Source organism: Python bivittatus, unplaced genomic scaffold (genome assembly GCF_059951505.1).
Source record: "Python bivittatus isolate LINGU-HERP-01145 unplaced genomic scaffold, Pbiv_v1 ctg000320_np1212, whole genome shotgun sequence".
Lineage (NCBI taxonomy): Eukaryota > Metazoa > Chordata > Lepidosauria > Squamata > Pythonidae > Python > Python bivittatus.
In genome coordinates, this window is record NW_028277052.1 from 10,515,783 (window position 1) to 10,538,734 (window position 22,952).

The window sequence follows — 22,952 nt, forward strand, 5'->3', positions numbered from 1 at the left end:
TTTCTGGAAGGCCTTATTCTAAAGCTACCCCAACAAGCTTGTTTGTGCCCAGAAGCATACATGGAAGAAAATTATGCTTTTGATACTAGGGTTAATTTCGTTGGACATTGGAAGAATTAGCTACTCTCTAAAATGGGATTCCATAAAGATGGCATCCTGAATTACGGTAAGTATATACTGGGAGAGAAAAAGATCTGGTCTGGGTGACAGAATATATTAAGGTATGGTTTAAGCATTTTTAATAAACAAGCCACAACTGACAGGGTTTACATCATTCACTAAGCCCTTAAACACGATTTGCAAAAAATAGTCCTGGGTGTTGCCCAAACCAAGCCACATTATGGCTTAGCATGCTATGTGAATTAGACTTTGAATTCAAGGAAGTGGTCCTTCGAAACACCAAAACAGATAAGTTGAAAGCATTCAGTTTGCTTTGGAAAGCAGATGGGATGGACAGGTAAAGGACAGTGTCATTTCCTTAACTGACGGAGGAGAAAGAATTGTTCCCACTGGTTTCTCCCCCACCAAATGAAATGTTTGGGGAATGGATCATTTCTCACATTCAGCCTGTGCTTTGCCACCCTAGCTTGCTTATACCCAGCTGCACTGCTACTTCCCAGAAACTTAAGTGATGATAATTCCTTTATGGTTAGATAAAAATATCTGTTAGCAACATGCAGCCCCCACATACGCCCACGGTGCCCATGGCAACAGGCAGACATGGGCTGGCAAGGCTGCTGGGGGACTTACATTTGCTCGGGCTTGGAGAGTGCCATCATCTGCTCTGAAAGAGTTTAAAACTTGGGAATCCATTCTCTCCTCCTGCTTTATGCTCTGCAGGCCAGGTTCAAAGAGAATTGACTCAGCTTCACCAGATATTGCTTGCTTGCTTTGACTGACCAGCGTGTTTGTTCAACTTACCGTTTCCTAGCCCTCTGCCTCACAGAGCATGTCACCTTTGAGCATCAACAAGGAGATGCATTAGCAGGAGCGAGGACCCATGCTTCTGCCTCTTTGTGCAATGCCTTTGTTTCCTAGCTTCCTCGTGGGAACTGCAGCAAGGCAATGGCAGAGCTTGGTCTCCCAGTGACCGCCTTAGAAAGCAAAGCAAAGAGGCAGTGCTGATGTGCTGGATAGTTTTCCATCATGGCTCTTGGCTTATTTGAAGGGTGTATTGATTTTGTTGCATGAATGGTCCAGAACTGTTGGCTCTGTAAACACCTTTCAACCATTTGTTTGTGGTCCAGGTTGTACTAAAAGAACTTAAGAAGCTGCCTTAGGAGGATCAGGCTATTAGTCCAACTACGCTAATGTTAACCATTGACTAGCAACAGCTGTCCAGGGATTCAGATGGGGATTCTTCCATCATCTGATATCTGGTGTGTTCAACTGGAGATGCTGCAGATTGCATTTGGCACCTTCTATGCATAAACCTAATGTTCCATAACTGGACGAGTTCCCAATCCTGCTGTCGAAACCCATGGGAACTAGCCGGGGTATTATTTATGGTTGTACCAATAATCTCTGCCACACGCTGATTTATTCTCTTGGTTCGTTGCAGTGCCTCTTATGCAAATCACTCCAAGAAATGAGCTCCTTCTCAAGGGCAGGTACATCGCATGGAATCTGAAAAATTAGCCCTTTGCTTGGTGGTATGCGGTAGATCATAGCTCTGGTAGAAATTTCTAGGTCTGGCTCACACCGCATACTGAGCCATAATGTGGTTTATGGTCTGGTTGGGTGTGGCAATATGTTTTGTGTTAGCAAGTTATGTCAACCAAGGTTTAGGGTTTAGTAGGGGGAAACCTGTATCCCTTCTAGCTCACACCATGATTGGGGAAAATTGGCATCACAGTTCACTACATTTGAAGGTGAAACATATGCCAAGCTATAGCGTAAGCCCTAAAGGAGGTGTGTCACAGCTAAAAAACAAGAAAACGTCTGGGCAGGGTGGAGTTAAGTGTGGTTCTTGGCTGCCTAAGGGTTGCTTGTTTCTGGCTTAGCTTGTGATGCAAACTCACCCTCACTTCCTGTAGACGTAAACTCTGGAGTGAGCAGGCACGTATCACATATCTTCAGTTGCCCTGAACCTCAAAGTCACCATTTTGCTAAGCGCCCATATGCATGTTGTGCTCTGGTTCTTTTGATTGTATGAAATGTAGTAATTGAACGAGCAACAAAATACTGAAGTGTGGACTTCTGCTTCAAGTTCCAGTCAGTCAGAAGTGATGCCGTCTTGGGTCTATCATTTCAGGAGTAGGTGATCTTGCTTGGCTGCTGAGCCCACTCAGAATGTTGGAAAACAGAGTGTACATATTTTCACAAAATGGCCGCCAAACAGTTGCTTTTCAGGAGGTGTGAAATTGCTCTCTGCCACCTCAGGGGCATGCATAGGTGGGGTGGGGGTTCAAAAAAGTTAAGGTGACACCCACAACCATGTGATTAAAGCCGTGTCACTTGCATATTTGTGAATGCCATCTTAATGTGACGGTTGAGGCTTCTGGGGGGGGGCTTCAATCATACGATTATACCTGCCATCTTGACTTTTTTGACTGCCCCTCCAAACACCCCTGCCTGGAGTCCAAGGGCAGAAAAGTATGCTTTTCAATTTCAGTTTACTTTTGTCTTTTTAAAATTTTTCCTAGGCAGGTGGGAACACTTCCAACCAAGTGCTAGGCTTTAGAAAATATTCTCATGTCGAAAAAGACCTATCAGGTCTCTGTGGGGCCTGACAAACTCTTGGGAATAAAAGTGTTGCTGAAGGCATCTGCTTTGCTTTGAATAAGTCAGCTTCCATTTAATATTATTTTCACAAAAATAATATTTTTTTCAGGACAAGAAAACGTTGTGGCAACCCCTCCCTCCCTGATCCATTTCCTGCCTGTCCCCAAAATGTCAGTGGGCTGCCTGTTGTCGTGAAGTTTTACAATTCCTTCTTGGACTGTTTGAGCCTCCTCCCACCTCTCTGTTTTTCTAAAATACGTTTGTAGTTCCACAAACATTTTTCCTGTCTTCAGATAATTTTCCTCATTCTGAAGGTGTTTTGGCAATAATAGAAGCAAGGAATGGTTGGGTTGATGTAATACTTGAGGCTAAAATACAGTTGGCTAGCTTGTAGAGGTATGACATGGGAATTCGCCCAGCATGGTTAACACATGGTTCCATGTACTGTGCAATCCCAATGATTTAATAAACAATGTTTCCCTTATGCTTGAAAATAGCCATTGGGTTGGCTGTTCTATGGAAGCACCCCAGGAGCAGCTGAAATCTAACCTCGTGCCTCTCTGCTTTTGTTCTGCCTGCCAAAGGTATTGGGGTAGTATCACTTGCATTAAGAAGTACACTCACAGAGACATGTACTGTATACACATTGCATTTACATTGCGTTGCACAATTAAAACCCTTTGGACTCTGTTCCAAGAAGGACTGTCTCTATATAACAACCCAGAACCCCACTGCCTGCAACAGGACAGGAGCGTCTTCAGGGTCTGGTCAAAAAGTCAAGATGGTGGCCACGATGGAGCAATTGTAGTTTTATGTGCAAAGTACATTAAAACATGGACAAAGCTTTGATTGCACCGTTGTAATTGCCATCTTGATTTTTTTGACCACACCCCTGTGGACATCCCTGCAAAAGGAGTTGCTAGCTGGCTTTACATAATACACTAAGCCCAAAATTAGCTAATTACTATCTCTGTATTTCTGTCTACCTGCCTACCTACCTAAAATATTTGTCTGGATGTCCATCTTAGAACCCAACTCTGGGGAGCTAACACAGAAACCATAAAACCAAGGATATGTGTGAATTCAGATCATGTGGATAATTTAAGATCCAGTGCTTGTGCAAACCTAGAATATAGACTGAGTAAATGATGGTTAATTTAGTAATGTGACAAACCAGCATGCTGCAGGAAACATGGAGAATCAGATATCACTGAACAACAACTGCTGGCATATTTGACCATTAGCTGTGCTTCTGTGACAGCTTGGCACTGAAGTCCAACACATCTGTGAGCTTCCTGTAAGGAGGGCAGCTTGAAGAAATGAAACCAGAATAGCCGAGCAATGGAAGACCTGAAGGAACATCTCTGTGCCTACCAGGCTGGGTTAAAAATCTTGAGTCATGCTCCAGAGAAAATAACAATCCGCAGATGTAAAAACCAGCAACTATACTGGGATTTTATTAATGACTTGATAAGGGTTAACCTGTATTCCTTAAAACCACAGGCCTCTATAAAAATGGTTAGAACTAATACTCCTGCCTTCCAAAATAGAAGTATGAAAAAACTAGGAGCTGATCCCAACCTGATGCCTTCCAGATATATCAGACTGGAGCTCCCATCATCCCAACACAACACGAGATGGTTCAGGAAGGGGGTACATTTTCCAGGGGGACCCCATCTTACCAAAGGTTTGTGGAATCCTGGGCCTTTTGCAGATCCTTACCATCAGCCAAGCTGGGAAGCTGGGAAAATAAGAAAAGTGGTTTGGATTTTCTTGTCCATCTTTCAGAAGCACCAAACTGAATTAAACACTTGGTGAAAATCAAGAGAATGCAAAGGGTAAGCTGAGACTGGGCCACCAGGCAGCATTTCAGATGAAGGATCTGGGCTAGCTCATTGCGTAAATCCAGCCCAAACAACTTCCCTCAATCAGCCTAAACATATTTTGCGGTGGGTCTCAATAGTTAATGAACTATAGGATCATGGTGACAATGGTCAAAGTGATGATCCCTATAGGTGTATGGTGGGAATCCTGCCATGGTTCTTACGCATCTTAGAGGAGCTTCTCTACAAATATGCTTCCCACAACTAGGCTGTATTTGCACCCCAGCAGTAAGCCAACCCTGCTTGAATCTAGGCGTGGCCCCAACCCATATGGTTAATTAATGGTTTGGGTCTTGTGTGAACCCAGAAAATTGGGTCAGCTGAATAAACCACCCCTCTATTATCCCTCATGCAAACTAAGTAAGTGAAGAAATAAATGATGCCAACACAGGACCACTTTGGCAAAGCAATCTTGGGTCAATTTCCTTGCAAGTAAGCCCCACCGCAGTCAGGTCTGGCTTAGGTTTGCAGCTCTAACTTCCCTTCATAGGTGCTGACCAAGCACCTGAACTCTCCTGAGCTGCAAAATGCTGGACTCAGCATCTGGAAGTGGCAGCAAGAGCAGGGGAGGAGAGGCGGGCAGGTCAACAGCTTGGGCTCCGTTGCTTCTGAGGACGACCTGTGGTGTCTGCAGTGGCCCAGAGGGAAAAGGTACCTGGATTTCCATCAGTGGCTGATGCGGCTCCGGGCAAAAGAGGCAGGAATATTAGTATCTTGGCAGGGAAAAGGTTCTAGGAAATAGAGTCATTTTCTCCAACTGATGCCGGCCTGGTTAGGAATTCTGGGAGCTGCAAGTAAGAGGGAAAGTTGTTGGGCGGACTCGGGTTCACCTGGAGAACGGTTAAGTCACGGAGAGGGTGTGGAGTCCGGGGCCCCATGACACGTCTGAGCCACGCGTTCGCCATCCCCCCTCCGCGAAGTAGAACGTGTTGGGCAAACTCAGCAAATGGGGAGGGGGACTGACCAGGTCCGTCACGCAGCGCAGCCCGGAGGAGGGGGGCTTGCTCGAGGCGGACTAAGGGCGCAGGTGGGACCCCGCGTTCCCTTGCCCGACGGCCGCATGGATCGCGAGGAGGCGGCAGCCGCTCTCGGCGGGGCGGTGGGCGAAGCGATCCCCACCGCCCCGTCGAAGTTGAGACGCGCCCACCGGCAGGCGGGGCGAGGGCTGGGAGGCGAGCTGGGGGGCTGGGGCGCGGGAGGCTCGTGGGCCCTCCCCTAGAGCTGGCAGCGACGGCGCCCCTCCCCTGGCAGCTCTCGCGGGCTCTGCCCAGTGCCGGGATCGCTGCTCGCTCGCTCTGCAGGGGCCGCGCTCCGCCGCACGCAGCCAGGAGCGGCTCCTCCGCGGACCCCGTTGCTCGGCGCTTGCCTCGCCCCTTCCTCCTCCTCCTCCTCCTCCCCGCCCCTTCTCCCCCCTCCCCCCCGCTGCCAGCCGGAGCGGAGCCCGGGCGGCTCATTGCGGAGTGAAGCTGCAGCCGCGATGGCCACTACCGTGACCTGCACCCGCTTCACCGACGAGTATCAGCTTTACGAGGAAATTGGCAAGTAAGGAGCCGATGCCGCGGTTCGGCGGGCGCGAGAGGCGAGAGCCGCGGGGGTCGGTCTGGGCAAGTCGGGTCCTCTTTCCGAGCTCGGCGCAGAGCCTCCCCGAGACCGGCCGCGGGGAGCGCGGGGCCTGGGCGCCCGCAGCCGAAGAGGGGTGCCGCGCGGCCGCCAGCCCCCTCCAGCCTGCCCGCAGACTGCCCTCCAGTCCAGGCCCCGCGCGCCCCGACCCGCCAACGCGGGGGGATCCTGCCGGCGCTGCGCTGCGCTGCGCAGCCATGACGCACGTTGCAGAGCTGCGGCCGGCGACCCGGGGACCCGCGAGGAGGCGAGAGCGCGGCCGCGCAGCCCCCGCCGCTCCCCTTCGGAAGAGCCGCCGCCGCCGCCGCCGCCTCTTGCTCCTTCTCCCTCCGGCAGCGCCGCCTTCCCCGCTCCCTCCGTCGGAGCGTGAGCCGGGCGCCAGGGAGAGCGCTGGACCCGCAGCTCGGCGGCTGCTGTTGCTGCAGTGGCGGCCCCCTTCGCCGCCTTGCCCCCGAGCTGCTCCCTGGCTGGCAGAGCGAGCACGTGGCCCGGCGCTCGGGCTGGAGGGATGCCTGACCCGGCGCTGGGGGCTGCGCGGCTCTGCGCTCCGGCCCCCTCGCCCAGGCGTTGCTGAGGGCGGCGGTGGCTGCTGCTGCTGCTGCCGCCGCCGCTTGTTGCGCGCCGATGGGGGCAGAGGAAGCCCGGCTGCTAGCGGAGTGCTCGGCTCCCTCGGCAAAGCGGGGGTGGCTGTCACTGCTTGGCGGGGGGGAGAGAAGAGCTGCTGGGGAGGGGCGTCCCTTGGAGTAAAGCACTGGGGGCGAGGGAGGTAAAGTGCCTCAGGAGGAGGAGGAGGAAGGGGTTAATCATTTGCCTTTCGATCCGAGCCCGGCAGGGGAGGGGCTCGGCTCGGCTCGGGAAGCGCCCTGGAGCCGGGCGTATTGCGTAACGCTGGGGAGGGGTCGGGGAGTCCTCCGCTCGCCCATTGGTGGGGTTGCGCTTGCTGCCTTCCAGAGGGAAAGGGAAAGGCGCCCCCGAGGCGAACTCGGCTCCTGGGATTACGGAGAGAGATTCTGGGAGCTTTCTCGGCAACGGGTGGAAGGACTTTGCCATCTCCCCGCCCGCCCTAACTTAAATACCTGCGGTTTGGTTGTAGCTGCTCGTTAATGGGCGGGCGCTCTGCACCTGCTCAGAGGCGCTTCGGGCCGGGCTGGGGAGGGTCCCGGTGCGCGAGACGGAGTCTTGGCTCCCGCGTGGCACCGGGGAGCGGCGCTGGAGCTGCGACCGAACCCCGCCAGGCTTCTGCTCCGACGCCTGCCTGGCTCGCTTGGGCTCGAACCAAACGGGTCGGGGGCTCCGGAGCTCCTTGGCCAGGCGCTGGGAGCGGTTTTCCCCAGCACGTGGCTGAGGATAGCCCAGCAACTCTTCAGCGGAGGCAGTTCGGTCCCAAAGCCGGGCCGCTCTTCTTCCTCCCTATTGTGGTTCCTCAGCGGCTGATGATCAGAGCCACCCGCCCTTGGAGTAGGGAGGGAGTAGCGGGTGCCCGTCGTGTCCCCTTTTCAGTCCAACCTGCTTGCCTTCTCTTGCACCTCTGTCCCTTCTGTATTAAGGAAACCATAGAAGTCCACTTTCTGGATCTCCTTCCAAGTCAGCTTCTCAGGGTCCGAGTATGATGCCTAGAAGATTTCTCTCTGCTTTCCTTTGCACTAACTATACATTTTGACATTTCAAGAGTTGTAAGCAAACTTACTAGATCCTTGGGGAAGAAGATCTATTGGGTAGACTTGGGCTTTAAAGGTATGAGAGAAAAGCTTCTCTCCGGCTGCCTCCTCCACGCTAGGCACCAATTTAGACATCCCTTTTCCCCATTAGTTGCTACCTCCACTTCTCCCCCCAGAAAAGTGAAGCCTCCTGGGGTGGCAAAGACAGGTTTGTGGCTAAGTAACACATGAAGCAAATTTCAAAGATCCCATGGGGCAGAGTGGCCACGTTGTAAGCAGACCTCTTCACTGTGTTGAATGAGTAGTTTGGGTATGTGTGTGTCTGTGTAAATGTATATTATATAATATATTGTGACAGTCTTGAAAAGATCTGCTGGTAAAAGCCATAGTAACAGGCTAAGCAACGCTTTTCTCTCTGAATAATTGCAGGGAAAACCAGAACAGGAGGCATCTAAACTTGATACAGAGTTAATCGGCTGATTAGCCTTTCAAGGGACACAAGATGCTTTGGGTTTTTCCCTGCAACTTGTTTGTTTGGCTTACCCATAAAGACCTCTGAAGGGGAAGGGAAGATAAAAAGTATGATTAAGCATGTGTGAAATGCTTCTCTCTCATCAGTAGCCGAGTAAGAGCGCTCAGTCCCCCCTCCCCATTAGATTCTGGTAAATTCAGGTGGCTCTTGTGTCAGAGTGGCAGGCCAGCAGTAGCACCGGCTCATGTGGCATTGGAAATCTTGGGTCGTGGTCATAAATAAGAAGTTTTCCAAAGCGGACAGGCTGTTTTTCCAAGATCAACCTCTGTCCAGCACACACGCTTTTCAGCAAAATGAAAGAGGAAGAATTACGACTCTGGATGCAACCCAGATCTGTCTTTTCACATCTCCTTTATGATCCAGCTCCTCTTCTCTTTCTCCTCCTGATGGTTATCTGCATCCATCAGTTTTTTTACCTGATTTGAAAGATTCTCGGAACCAAATCTAAGGAGGAAGAAAGAACAAAGAAAAAAAAATCTTGGGACTTCACCTTTCCCGTCATTCTTGGTCAGCTTGGCTGAGGGAATGATGGGCTTTGAAGTCCAATCCTTCTGACGGAGCCCAAGCTGAGAAGACTGGCTCAGGAGATATATTGAGGCAGTGGTGGACGAGAGCCCATTTTATGAAATATGTACCACTACCTCCTCCTCGTTAGAACATTGCTGATTTAGCGGCTTTATTTTTTTCCTTTGTCTTAAAATCAGTCTTATTCTCCTTGATTATTTTGCCATAACTATCTCTGTTTCTTAACTAGCTTTTTTTTGGGGGGGGGGTGGTCTGCAATTATAGTCTGTTAGCTATTACCAAGTACAACAGTTGAGGTGGATTTCTTCAGAGGTCTGTGTTTCCACTCCCAGAGATGACCTTTTCTCAAATCCAGAAGAAAGTAGAGTTTGTTTGCATCTTCTCAACAATGGGCGGTGATGCCTTTACATAGTGTTAGGGCTTGGATTTAATGGCTTTACGAGGGCTTGGATTTAATGGCTGTTTGTTCCTGGGCCCAGCTGGGGTTTGAAATGACAGCAGGGCTGTTCCTGAGACATTTTGTTCCTGGAGGTGAAGACCATGTTCCTGCCATCACCATTCCCAGGGCTGGTCCTGCCATAAGACAGAGTGAGGCAGTGGGCCCAGGGAGCAGATGTGGAGGACAGGAAGCTGGTAATGTGTGTGCTACACTGCTAGTACTGTACCCCTGAGCTAAGTTGCTTCCCATCATTGCAGTGGAAAACATGGTTCTTTAGCCAGTGTTGCCACTCCTCTTCCAGCTGTTCCATGTGGAGGGGCATCAAAGTAGGCCTTTGCAGGCTTTGGTTCCAAATGATTTGTGTTAGCGTCAATACTTGGACCATGGTGCAGATTTTGAACATCTGCAGAATTTAACAGGAACAATGTAAAAACTTGTGTTACTCTTTCAGTGATTATCAGTAGGGGTCTTTCATGGGCTGCCCAACTTAGCTGGATTTTCCTGTTGTCCCTGCATGTGAGAGATCCTCAGGAATCCCAGGGCTAAAACTGATAAGTTAGACCAGTGTTTCTCAACCTCAGTAGCTTTAAGATGTGTGGACTTCAACTCCCGGAATTCCCCAGTCAGCATGCTGGGTGGGGAATTCTGGGAGTTGAAGTCCACACATCTTAAAGCTGCTGAGGTTGAGAAACCCTGAGTTAGACAAAAACATAGCTGAAGAAGGCTGTGGCAAAGTATTTCTAAATGATTATTAAAATCTACATGGATATGTCCATGAAGTCACCAAGAGCTGAATTTGGTTTGAGAGAGTCTTTACAGACATTCTTGCTATCCATAGGGAACAAAGCAAGTGGTGGAATTTAGAATCTTGATTGTTGTCATGTGAATTTAGTAGATGAAGAAGGATATGTCAGAGGAATTGCTTTGTTTGTTCTGTATGGTTTATATCCAAGAGTTTATTGGCATTCCCTATATTAACTGAAGAATATCCTTTTTGGAAATGATAGAATGAGGGGGAAAAGGAACAGCCATTTGTTTTAAAGCCATGCTTACAAGTGAAAATAATTGAACGCATCTCCAGATCAATATGTTTAGAAACATGTATATTACATATTGTAGCGATACTTCTACTTAGATGTCGCCTTTCACTTTGCCCCAAGTAAGGGAGGTGAGATAATGCATTCATTGTGTCCTTGTCGAATGTAGTCTGAAAGATGGTTGGCTTATTCATCTCTGTCTTTGCCATCGTTATGCAAGCCACCAAATGGCTTATTTTCAAATATATAGAGAACATCTCTGACCTCCATATATAAACAAGATGGAATGTATTAGATTTGTCTCTCTTAAGAGATGAGGAATATATAAATATACATGCTGTCTGTAGCGTCAAGAAATAAGATGTGCCCACAACTGGTAAGAGACTTGAGTAGGAAGATCTGCATACTGTAAGTGAGGGTGTCCTAAAAGGACAAGAATGGTCAAGGAATAGTTATGATATGTTTCTATGTAGCCTAGTTTTGATTTCAGTTTTTTTCTGATATTCCTCATGAGTGATGGCTTTTCATTTTGTTTGCCGTTTAACTGAGTTGGGCCAGGCAGACTTTCAGTGAGAGGCGTCTCCCAGTTTGGGGGCCAGAATTGAAAAGGCCTGTTTTATATGGCCACCCAGCCCATTTCTGCTGGTTTGGAGAATCAAAATTGGACAGCAAAAGAGTAATGGAATTTGGAGCAGACTCACATGGATGGAGACAGCTTTTTAGATGTTTTGATTCTAGACTAGCAGGAGCTCAGAGGGGCAAGATTTGTGTAATAGGACTTCAGCCAAGACCCTGGCAGATTTGTTTCAGGTTGTTTGAAATTTTTAGACTGTGTTTGGGGCTATTCCCACTACAGAGTTCATTATAATAGTATCTGTGACTTGGAGCAGTGAAGGCCAGTAGTGGTGAAAAAGGGCTTGACAGCTGTTGCTTCTGTTACTTTTCATTCATTGACATAGGATGTAAATACTTTAAATGGATGAAAACAGTATGTTTTTTGGTGATTGGGTGCAGTTGGTTGGCAGTGACAGTATATTCAGTTGCAATGTATTTCCATTGTCTTGGGACTATTAGTGGACTTGGTGCTTTGTCTTTGGTGCTTTCCCTGATTGGTAATGTAGGATAGTAACTTCAGAGCCTCGTGGTGGTCCAGGGAATCCCCCCATCCATTCAGCCCCTGGGATATGAAAGCTGTCTTCTCTATTACCAGTTTGATGCCTACCAGGAACTCTTAAGCATCATGACAAAGAAGACTGGCTTTGCAGCAGTTTTGTTTTAATCATATTTGTTGCCCAAGCCACAGTGACTTTACATATCACACTAATTCTTAAACTGTGGTTTGCATATCACAGTGCCTGGGTTCACAAAGCAGGTCACGGCAAAACCAAACCATATTATGGCTTAGCACCAACCAGTGTTCCTTTAAAAAGTACGTTCACTTTGGCAAAGTTTATTTCATCATATAGTTTTGATTGACCTCCCAGGTGTTAGGTTTAGCTGTTCTTGCATTGGAACACATGAAGTGTGTTCATGTAACACATTTATCCATGCTTAACCAGAGTACTCACTTCACCCAACTTCGGAGTTCTAATTACACACTGAACCATAAATTAGCCAAGCAGCCGGAGTTCACACAACATGTTACACTGAAATGTGGTTGGCAGTTTGTGATTGAACGTCTCTTGGTCCACCATGTGTCTTGCTGTGAAGTGCCATGTGTACTGGGGGCTGCCTCTTAAGTGTAAAAGCTGCTTTATGCTATTCCAAGAGAACTCTCACTTTAAAACATGCCTGGGGTTATATGTATAAATCTAATACAAAAATATGTAGCTATTGGTACATGATGTCAATCATCTCTTGCAGCCTGAGAACATGGTAACCATCTGCCTCTGCATGCTGTACATTCTGCCTGATTTATGTAGGGTGTCATTTCAGTCTTTCCTGTCTCCGTGTGCGTGTGTGTGCAATTCTTTGGGCTGATATAATTAATAAGGAAGCTGAACCAATGAAGTATGAAAGGCTGAGAAAGTGGACAGATTGGGTCTATCTTGCAGAATGTGGTTATTTTCCCCTTTTCTGTTAGGGGAGTATTTGTGTGAGTGGGAAGTTCTGTTGGGATCAGTTGCTTCGAGTGCCATTCAAATTAGCAATCCTTAGTTCATGCTTAGATGTAATGCAGCAAAGAATTTTACTGACAACCTGGTGAAGGGCCCATGAAGCCAGTGGTCATGTATTTCTTGAGAAATACTGCATTCAGAGTTGGTCAGAATTGAAGAAAAAAAATGCAAAAACCAGAGATTTATGAGAAACAAGGAATATGAAATGTGGAGAGAGAATCTAGTACTTGAGACTGGAGAAAGAAAAAAATAAAAAGAAGACAAGAGGGGAAAAATGCTAGTTTCTATCTTAATGCATGAACAGATGGAAACTGACGCTAAAGGAAATCACATATTTCACCCCCATTCTTAACAATGAGGATAATTAACTATTAAAGCCTTCTTTAAGAATGTAATACATTCAGAGGTTTTTTTTTTTTTAATGCACATACTGAGATTAAAATTGCTGCTTTAAGAATGCTCATTAGGAGGTAAGGAAATGGACTTGAATAAACATGCTTAGGGTTGCTATTACCTTTCAGAGAAACATATGTATAAGGATTAACTGCATGGCCTATATAGATGACAACCAAGTGCTGTGCTTTAAGGAGAGCCCATCTCCTTGGTATGTGTAAGTTACAGGTAGAGTTTCTGGCATTTCAGAAGCTAGGCAACGGGAATGACCTCCCTCACTGAATCTAGAAAGCTCCTGCCAAATCGAAAATAGGCTGGGTTTGCTTACATTCTAAACTCTGGGCTGTTTTAACTGTTACTGGTGGAATAAATCCCAGTGAAGTCATACATCATGGTGTATTGAACTATCCTGCCTGGATTCACACACATTATTAAGCCGCATGGGTTCTTTGGAAGGAAAGGTTGGTTTAGCAAGATATGTGAGAGTAATACTATTCTAGTTGGATCAAGAAGCTGACTTTGGATAAAGGAACTTCCAGCTCATGGTCAGGATAGAAAGACTTCCAGATGCTTATGAGTCTAGCTACCACCCTCCCTTGCTATTGGCAAAGTTGGCTAGGAACTAACGTGTACACTATCTGGAGGCCACCCACGTTGCATACATCTTTCTCTGCTGGGATAGAAAACCTCTGACATACCAGGCGAAGGTGGCATGATCCATGATGAAACATGCTGGGAGTTGTAGTTCAGCAACATAGGGAGTGCCAGAGATTGCCAATTCCATTCTATACCTTATGAGTGTATTGAAAGACCATAGGCTTGCTTTCTTGGCTTTTCTTCATGAATCCTGAATCATATCTCTAGAGCTGGTGCACGATACCTTGAAATAGTTGCTTAGATCAGAGTTCCTCAACCTCAGCAACTTTAAGATGGGTGGACTTCAACTCCCAGAATTGCCCAGCCAGCATGGGAGTTGAAGTCCACCCATCTTAAAGTTGCTGAGGTTGAGGAACCCTGACTTAGATATTTCCTGTTTTTTTAAAAAAAAAAAAATTATTTATTTATTTTTCAAATTTATATATGCTGCCCATCTCACTGTATTTTTAAAATATGGGCCAGTTTTATTTGCTATGCCAATGGACATGCTCCTAACTCAAGTTAGCAGTGAAGTCCAAACCTCACTAAAAAGAGATGGAATGAGCCCAAATCCCAGTGATTTGGGACTGGTCATGAGGTGGAGAGAATTGCAGGGTTAAAGGATTGGGGTTGCCTTCCGTCCCTGCTCCTGCTCTTAATTGGGGAGGAGGGGGAGATGAAAAAGAATTGCATTGCCAAATTACAATCCTCCTTGTCATTTGATTTTGGTGTCACAATTTTGGGATGCTGGGTGGGGCACAAATGGAGCAATAAAGAATTTTTCCATGTTCCTCCTGGTTTATTACATCATTTTAGAGTGGGGAAGAAAGCGGTAGCCTGAAAAACATGTTTAAAGATCTCCCTGTTTTAAAAAGATACTCTTATAGGCCAGGCCATCTTGATGCAGCAATCCAGGGCCAGTGCAACCAAAATTATTGAGGGCACACTGTTATGCAGCTTCCTATTTAGTTCATTCTTGAATGTATTCCATCAAAGGATATGTGTAGGAATGAGGTAGAGGTGAAGGGTTTATTTGAGATTAAATAATTCAGAATGTAAAATAATACTGTGAATGGGCCTTAATTCACACACATTCATTAAGATTTAATTGTTACTTAGTTCTGTATCTAAATATGTAGTCTGCACATTAAGAGATGGTTAATCTGCTTTAAGGGATGTTGAAGGTTCACTTTTTAATAAACCTTTAAGGAAGCCATCCTCTTTCGCTCTTACTTTGGAGTTAGCCTGACCAAATATAATGGAACGGAACCTTGCCTAGCAGTGGCTATCTGTGCTCCTTTCTGTGAAGTCACATGTTGCTTCTGGCACAGATAATTGAAGATTTTGTTCTAAGAGAAATAGGAGCCCCTGTGCTATAGGATGCTTTTGATTATTGAGACAATGGGAATAACGTGGGTGGCTCTGTGTCTATATGTGCATACCCATTTTAATTTCTCTCTGTATTTTATTACTGGTCCTGGATGTGCTTCCAAAGAATTAAAAAGAATGGAGATGTCTTCCACACATTACTCAAGTAAGAATAGCAGTTGAACTGTGAGTTGTGGCAGTTTTGCTTGCTCTGGCAAGGATGGATTTTATAATTATTACCATGATGTTGTTTTTATTTACTTCTGAGGAAAAATCATCATCTCCTTCTCCTTCCCCTTCTTCTCCTTCTCATCTTAAATCAATCCACTGTAGGATGAAAGTCTCTTCCTTGAAGGTTACGGACTGTAATCTATCACTGTAGTCCAGTGTGGGTTGGTAGATATGTGTTTTTCGACTTCTCGGTCTTGGGCTGAGACAAAGTGACAGGCCGAAAGTCATCAGCTGGCTTCTATTTCTAAGGGAGAACTACAACCTGGATCTTCATGCTCCTAGTCCAGCACCTTAATCACAACAACACACTGACTCCCAGCCTTTTTTAGCTGATAAAACTAACTCAGAGTGGCTTGCTGCAAAATAAATGCCAAGTCAAAGAAACCCAAGATCCTTATCATGGCAGGGTATGTACCCCTGTGGTTATGAACAATCATTTCATGTTCATCAGTAGTCATGACTACGGATAATGGTTAGATCTGTATAAAACATTCTTCCATTTAATAGGAACAGTCTGATATCTTCAGTGCTGGGAAATAGTGTAAAAAATGCTTGTGAAGCTTGAGAGCCCAGTGTTGTCTTGGCTTGCAGAATTTCTGAGAGAGTTTATGAGATAATTATTTGGGAGACTACAAAAGTATATGCTTGGTGTCCAGATACAGATAGTGCTATTCAGTGCCTAAACCAAAAAAAAAAAAAAAAAAATCAAAGGATTTTTAAATTTTAAATTTTAAAATTTTAAAATTTTAAAATTTTAAATTTTTAAATTTTTAAATTTTTAAATTTTTAAATTTTAAATGGTTTAGCTGAAAGGATGAGCCAAGTCAGCATTAGGATCCTAATCTTTGAACAATGGTCTCACTGCTACATTGCCTTGATTCTGTAGTCACTATCCTCTTAACGGGCTCTTAAAGGTAACCTGCTTAAGCAGATCGGTGAAAGAGACCAGCAGCTGCATTCACACAACATGCGAAGTGTTGTGACTTAGCACATTGCATAAATTGGTTGGTTGGCTGATGATTCCATGTATTGGGTAAATTCAGACAATGAGTTAATTCAGGATCCGGTTAAACATGTTGTAAACACAGTCTATAACTTATAAATACCTGCATCCATGACTCGTGTATAAGAGGAAGTCAGATGTAAAGGTTTCAGTGTTTTGATTCTTCTGGCTCATATTGACCTTGCACACTTCATTTGAAGCCGTTGACTTCATTTTAGTCATCTTTTCTGGGAAAATAAGTTGCATAGCATCATTCAACGATGGGATTGGTGGGGGACGTATGGTAAGTTAAACAACAAGGAACAAGCATATATGCACCACCTATTTATAGAGTATTCTATAAATAAATATGGAATACTCCCCCCCTAGAAGTATATGCAGCCCCCACCTTGCTGCAGTTTTATAAACAAGCGACAGCTGTTTTATTCCAGTGCACTTCTAGTCCCAGCTGGCTGATTGTGGACATCTGTCCTGGGCTTTATCTTTGCTTTTCTTTTTATATTACTTATTACTATGTTTTTCCTTTTGCTTGATCTTCTCTGCCATCCAGGATCCTTTCAGGTTGGGGTGGGTAATAGTATTGTTAGTAAGTAAATAAATAAATGTAAGAACTAAAAGCAATGGCAAATTCAGCCTTTAAAAAAGAAAGCCACTTTGTTCCATTTCTGAGTAAATCAATAAGGGGCTGCAAAAGAGAGCGCACAGCTTGTAGTGCCTTGAATCCTGGTTCTTCTGTAAACTTAAGGCTCTCTCTTGGCTCTCTCTATCCCAGCTTTGATGTTGTAGTAATAACACAGTCCATAGAGTTGTTTTAAGGATTAGAGCTAGGTTGTGCATTGGACAAGGTGCTGTGAACACTCTGAAATGCTACATAAGGGTGGTTGTTGATAAAGAAATCTCTGGCTTTATCACAATTCCTAGCAGCCCAGCTAGCCTGACCAATTACAAGGGGTGCTAGAAGATGTAGCTCAGCAACATCTCAGGGTGCTTCAGGTTTCCACCACCACCTAATGCATTGAAAAGTCCTGTTGGTCCAAATGAGATTTTGTACTCGCTTGTAGGCCCAGTGAACTTGGAACGTTGCTTCTCATTTGTAGCAGTCCCTAGTAGAGAGGGTCACCTGGCACTTGGATGTTCTCTTCAAATTCACGGTCTTGTCAGACCTTTATTGGATAGGGATGCTGGCTGGACCCTCTGTCAAGTGCCCATCTTCTTTTTATGTGTATTGGGCCAGCTCCATGACAGATGGCTTCCTCTAGTCATCTCTTCCCTTTGCATCTCTTGAAAGAGGGTTTCTGGTGAGAAGAACAGTTCTTTCTCTCCTTGCCTTCCTTTGATGACTGTTGGAGGTGCTGCTTGTTGGAACCTCCCATTAAGTATTGAAAATGAGTCCTGTTTCAACAGTATTTGACCCTGTGTTTGTGCTGGTATAGTCTCTTCCTGATCTCCCCCCCCCCACTTTTTTCCCCTTCATCTAGAACAGTGTTCAGTGTTTCTCAACCTTGGCCACTTGAAGATGTGTGGATTTCAACTCCCAGAATTCCCCAGCCAAGAATTCTGGGAGTTGAAATCCATGCTCTTAAAGTTCCCAAGGTTGAGAAACACTGATCTAGGAGGACTCTTACTTTCAGAGGAAGCCTGACTGAAGAACCTAGAACCATCTCTTTTTTTAGCTGAGTTTTTGATGTGCTTTTTAGCTGAGTTTTTGATGTACATTGATTATATGTTTTCTGCATTTTTTTCCTGCTTTTCAGACCCAAAGGAGCTCCCATTGCTTAAAAAAGAGAGAATGAAATAAAGCCCCTATTGTTGGAGAGTGCATCTTCAGAGTCAGGAAAAAGTAGTGGGCATGATGCTGGCATTAAATGGAATCCAGGCCAGGCTTATTGTTCTTCTTGGAGCTTTTGCTTGAACTACAGTTTTGAGTGCTCATTCCTTGGGCTAATTTGGTGGGGCTGATGAATGAACCCAGAACCCCTCAGCTCCTTAAGTCCAAAACAACTCTCAGCAGGAACAGAGAATTCTATCTGGATAAACCAGGTTCTGGGCAGTTACTCCTTCTCTGGTTGATCTCAGGGGCCAGGATGATTTGTCTCTTCCTGTGATGTCCTTCTTGTAAGACAGGGTCATGTTCTCCTGGCCAACAGTGAACCAGAGTGGGTTGCCTCTTTGGTCTCTGATCAGACTCCAGTCATAACAGAGAAGAGAGGTAGAGTTACATAGAGGTAAAGAAACAAGAGGATGCTGAAAAAAACCCTCGCCCCTAGTTTTGCAACCATTGGTTGGATTTTTAAGATCCAAGTGTGCTGAGTTTCTGTGGAGGTAAACAGCTACTTCCCACTGCAGTGGACTCTGCATTCAAAGCATCCCACTTTGGAATCTACTGCAGCGATTGTTAAACTTAGGTATTTGATTTCAGGCTGATCTTTCCTCATCAAAAGGAAATATTGTGCTTGTTTTAATTACCCTCTTTTATCTGAAGGGGAGGGGAATAGAAATACATTCCAAACTGAAAGTTACTTTCCAGGGTGGTATCTTAGTCTAGAATGCCCAAGAAATAGCACCCAGGAAACACAAAACATCAGGAGATTGTAGTACATTTTCCAATTAACAAATTTTATTAAAAGCTGATGCTTTTTGATGAAATTTGTTAGTTGGAAAAGATGCTACCAAGCTCATGATGTTTTGCCACCGTAGACTAACACAGTTTTCCTCTTGTAACAGAAGAGAAAAAATCGCAGAAAAAACCAGAATTTATTGTCAATGGCAGATGTATCCATGGTGGGCCTTGGAAAGTGTTTAAGTGTTCATATTCAATGGTGATTGTGAGCAATAGCATTCAAGTAACAATTTTGCAGTATCTTAAATATGCTACAGCCAAAACGTTCCATAGACCAGAATTACCCTTAGCAGATTCTTTGCTTTTTTGTTCTTTGCAGCAAAGCTGCTCCTGGAAAGTATTCAGACCATCCATTAGGTTCTTCAAAGTACTCTGTGTCTTGTAAAAATTAACTGTGGAGTTTAAAATTCAGCAGTAATTTAGATTTGACATGTTGTGTTTGATGGGTTTGACTTAGCATATTGAATGAATCCAGTTAGTGTGGTTTGTAAAGCACGCATTACAGTTTAGCACATTGTGTGAATCAAATGGTGGCTGATTTAGCAACCAGAATGCAGGGTCTCGACTTCTCAGAAGGAGTCTCAGTGTTTACTGACATACTGCAGATATGACCGCTTTGTAAAGTGTGACCTGGCCTGCAGGGGGGACATTCTGTACTTAAGTTCACTGAGAAGCATCCGAGCCAAATCATGGTAGGTTATAAATCTTGATATTTGTTTACAGTTGAATACCGATACCATGCTGGATGGTCTTCTGGACAGATCTGGGGGATGTGACAAGTTTTGTGGACAATGCAGAATTACCAGCCATTGGTGTGGCAGTAAGGGGAGCTGGATGGTGTCTGCTTTCATTCCCCAAGCAGATGTTGTAGTTTATGCTTGACCTCTTAATCTGGACCGGGCTGCACAACCAAGCTGTTGGCGAGGGCTGCAGAACTATCATATATGGCTTCTGGATATACATTTGGCTCCCTCTGAAGGGTCACTTTCTGCGGCTTAGGTATGTTTGCATGACATGAGTGGGGGCTTCAAATCTGCCCAGATTGACAGGCCTTGCCAATTTTAACACGCTCCCATATTCCTAGATCCAATTAGCCCGAGAATGCTGAAATGGCTGGACGTTTGCAAGGAAGCCTCACTGGTGTTGCACTTTATAAATGCAGAGGGTGGGATCCTGTCCTTATTTCCTGGAAGGCAATCTGTACGTTTTTCGCTTGAGGTGCTATGAGTGAAAATATTGCCACGAAGCTGACAGTATTCACCTGACTTCGGAAGGATGTCCTGACCTTGAAGATCAGCGTTTCTCAACCTTGGCAGCTTCAAGGTGTGTGGACTTCAACTCCCAGAATTCCCCAGCCAGCCATGCTGGCTGGGGAATTCTGGGAGTTGAAGTCCACACATCTTCAAACTGCCAAAATTGAGAAACACTGCTGAAGATGGTCATATTGTGCTTTTGACTAGATTGAGGAACAGTTGAAGGAAAGCAAAAATATGATGTTTGTATCTAATGTGGAATATCATTTTCTTCTGTTGTTTTTCTGCTTCATATAAAAAAAATGGAAACCTGGGGAAGGAAATAAGAGGATCAGCTACAGAAAGTATTTTCCTCATGCACTTTCTCTAAAAACTTAAATTTCCTTTGCCTCTGCTTAGAATGCCAGGACTCAAAGAAATGAAGATCAGTACGTATTTTTCCTGAGCTAGAAAGATGTAACTGTATTTTGCATCAGAATTTGTGAACATCTTCCCAGTACACAATTGCTTAGCAATGATTGGTTATGTTTGGGAAAAGGAAAAAGCAAACAAGCCTTTTTTTGCCTACATCCTGGAAATATGATGCCATGGGCAGGAATGAAATCAGACTGGGACTCCATCAATCATTACCAAAAAAAAAAAAAATTGCTAAAGAATAGTAGAACTCATAGCTTCCGAAACTGGTACCGGGGAAAATGGCCAAGATTCTGAGCTGCTAGCCGTAAATGAAGATAACAGGATTGGCTGTTTCTTTAGCCTAGCATGGTCTTCCCCAACAAGGTGTCCTGCTGAAGGCTTGCTGGGAATTTTGGAACTTCTAGTTCCAACCTTTGGGAAGCAGCCAAGTTGAAGAAAACCAGCTGAGTCCTTCTGTTGTCAGCTTTTTGCAACGATGTGCTGTAACATTTATCCTTATAAAGCACTCTGCAATTGAGTGTTGAACTGAGGGATGGTCATGCATGTAGTTCACTGAGTGAACCTCTCTGGTTAGGGATTTGTTTTGCTTATTTGTGTTTATTTTGTTTTAAAATGGGTTGGTGCCTTTCAGAACAAGAGAGTCTCCCAAATAGCTTGTATCATTTTGCTACAATTACCTAAAATGTTAAACCAAGCAAATAGCTAAAAATGCTCAACATATAAATAGTAAACTATGGAAATACAGTTTTGAAATTAAGAATACGCATGACAATTTGAAATCAGTTCTCTCCCAGGTCAAGATCCATTGCTATAGCCTTTGTCTTGCAGATAAGGTAGAGATCCTGATGTACTCGTGTTTCAAAACAGAGTGTTCTGTTTATTCACTCCTTAGTCTTCCAACTAATTTTGTGGTTCTTTTTGCACGATCCCCGCCACCCTCTGTGTTTCTCTATGGTTTCCATTTGCATTGCTCCACCACACTGCTTTTCTTTTATGGCCTGGCAGGAAACCTTAAAAGCTTCCTGTTCTGCATGATGGCCAACCACCAATTGTACCTTTTGCAGCCTACCTAACCTCAGTGGAGGCACTTTGATGGATGGGGCTAAAGAATTCACTCCAGTGTCATTTGCCAGCCAGCCAGGGAATGCCTGCTGGACAAGGGCCAAGGCTGGCGTTAAAAGGCTTGGCTGTGTCCTTCCTGGGTGGTTTGAGGGCTCCGTGTTGCCACCTGCTGAGGGACGTGTTTTGTCTCAGGGTATGAAACTGTGGCTCGTCTGGACAGCATGCAAAGTGGATCCATGTGATAGACTTCTTTCCCCAGGGAGTGCTTCTGTCTCCTTTCATCTTGTTCTCTCAAGGCATCGTTCTGGTATTGGTGGGGCTACACCAGGAGCTCTGTAGTATCTTCTTTGTGGTGTCTTTTGGCAAAGCAGAGGTTTCTGGGTGCTGAAACTGCAGTTCCTAGATTGCAAATAAGTTTTGGAAGCCCGACAGACTCCTCCTCCTCCTCCTCCTCCTCCTCCGCATTTAACCCATGCTTCGTGTTGCCCTCCTCCTCTGTTTATCTTCTCTGTGGTGGCTTTGTCCCTTGATCTCACCCTGGAATCATCATCTCCTATTATCAATCCAGGATATCGATGGTTTCCATGGCAACAGCTGCCGATGTCAAACAAGGACCATGACTTCGCCCATCCATTTGTGTAGAAAAAGTCTCTCCTGGGAGGCAGATGATACTTTGCGTCCAGTCCATAATTTCTGTAGTGGTCACAAAGTATCTCAAGGACTGTGAGGAAGGGGAGAGGGGAAGGACATTTGTCCCGCCCCTCCCCAGTTGTCTATCAGTTCATCATAAAGGGACTGTGGGTTAGCGGAGCCATTTGTAGTGGTTTCTCAGACACAATCCACAGCAGAATGTGTTGACTCTTTTCCTGTTCTTAACTGTATTGGAAGGGACTTTGGAGACCATGTAATCTGACCTCTGCCCAACACTGGATAACCCAGCTTAACAAATGTAGGAAGTTGTCATATGACTACGTGTGCAGGTGTAAGCCATGGTGACCGCAACCATGATTTATTGAATAAATCATAGTTGGCTAGCTTTGCTCAGTGCACTAAGCCACAACCAGATAAACATTATGGCTTGGCCCAAAGTACAGACTCCAAGCCTGATGTGTTCCTGATATGCTGGACAATGATTCCTATAACTGTGGAGTCCTTGGTGCTCTCTGAGCTGGGTTGTTTGCAGATGTTTCATTACCCAACTAGGAACATCATCAGTGCACTGATGATGTTACTTAGCTGAGTAAGGAAATGTCTGCAAGCAAACAACCAGGCTCAGAGAGCACCAAGGACTCCACAGTTCAACCCTGAGCTACAGATATCCTCTTCTGTTGGATTCCCTCGCTGTCATGATCTGAAGGAGAGGGTCCTCTGGAGTCAAGCTTTGGTTGGGAATAGAGCTCTATTCACAAGGAGAAGTTAGACTTATAGACAATG

The 22,952-nt window shown here is 45.3% G+C and overlaps 1 protein-coding gene and 1 long non-coding RNA gene across 15 annotated transcripts in view; one reads left to right on the plus strand and one right to left on the minus strand.

The window, feature by feature from the left end:
- Positions 1-4,144: 4,144 nt before the first annotated feature.
- On the minus strand, positions 4,145-7,474 carry LOC148216199 (uncharacterized). Of its 2 annotated transcripts, none has more exons than XR_015795848.1 (3): positions 7,304-7,474; positions 5,263-5,395; positions 4,145-4,465 (listed from the first exon to the last, which is right to left on the minus strand). It is a non-coding gene; the product is annotated as an uncharacterized LOC148216199 (long non-coding RNA). The 2 variants fall into 2 exon arrangements; XR_015795846.1 differs by lacking the exon at positions 7,304-7,474 and adding an exon at positions 5,572-5,702.
- The window catches only part of CAMK2B (calcium/calmodulin dependent protein kinase II beta), a 175,948-nt gene continuing 158,933 nt past the window's right edge, over positions 5,938-22,952 (plus strand). For all 13 annotated transcript variants that reach the window (XM_088139066.1, XM_088139077.1, XM_088139069.1 and 10 more), the window contains exon 1: positions 5,938-6,149. In XM_088139066.1, coding sequence (XP_087995192.1) covers positions 6,085-6,149 — 65 coding nt within the window. In that variant the 5' untranslated portion in view covers positions 5,938-6,084. The remainder of the gene's footprint in view (positions 6,150-22,952) is intronic.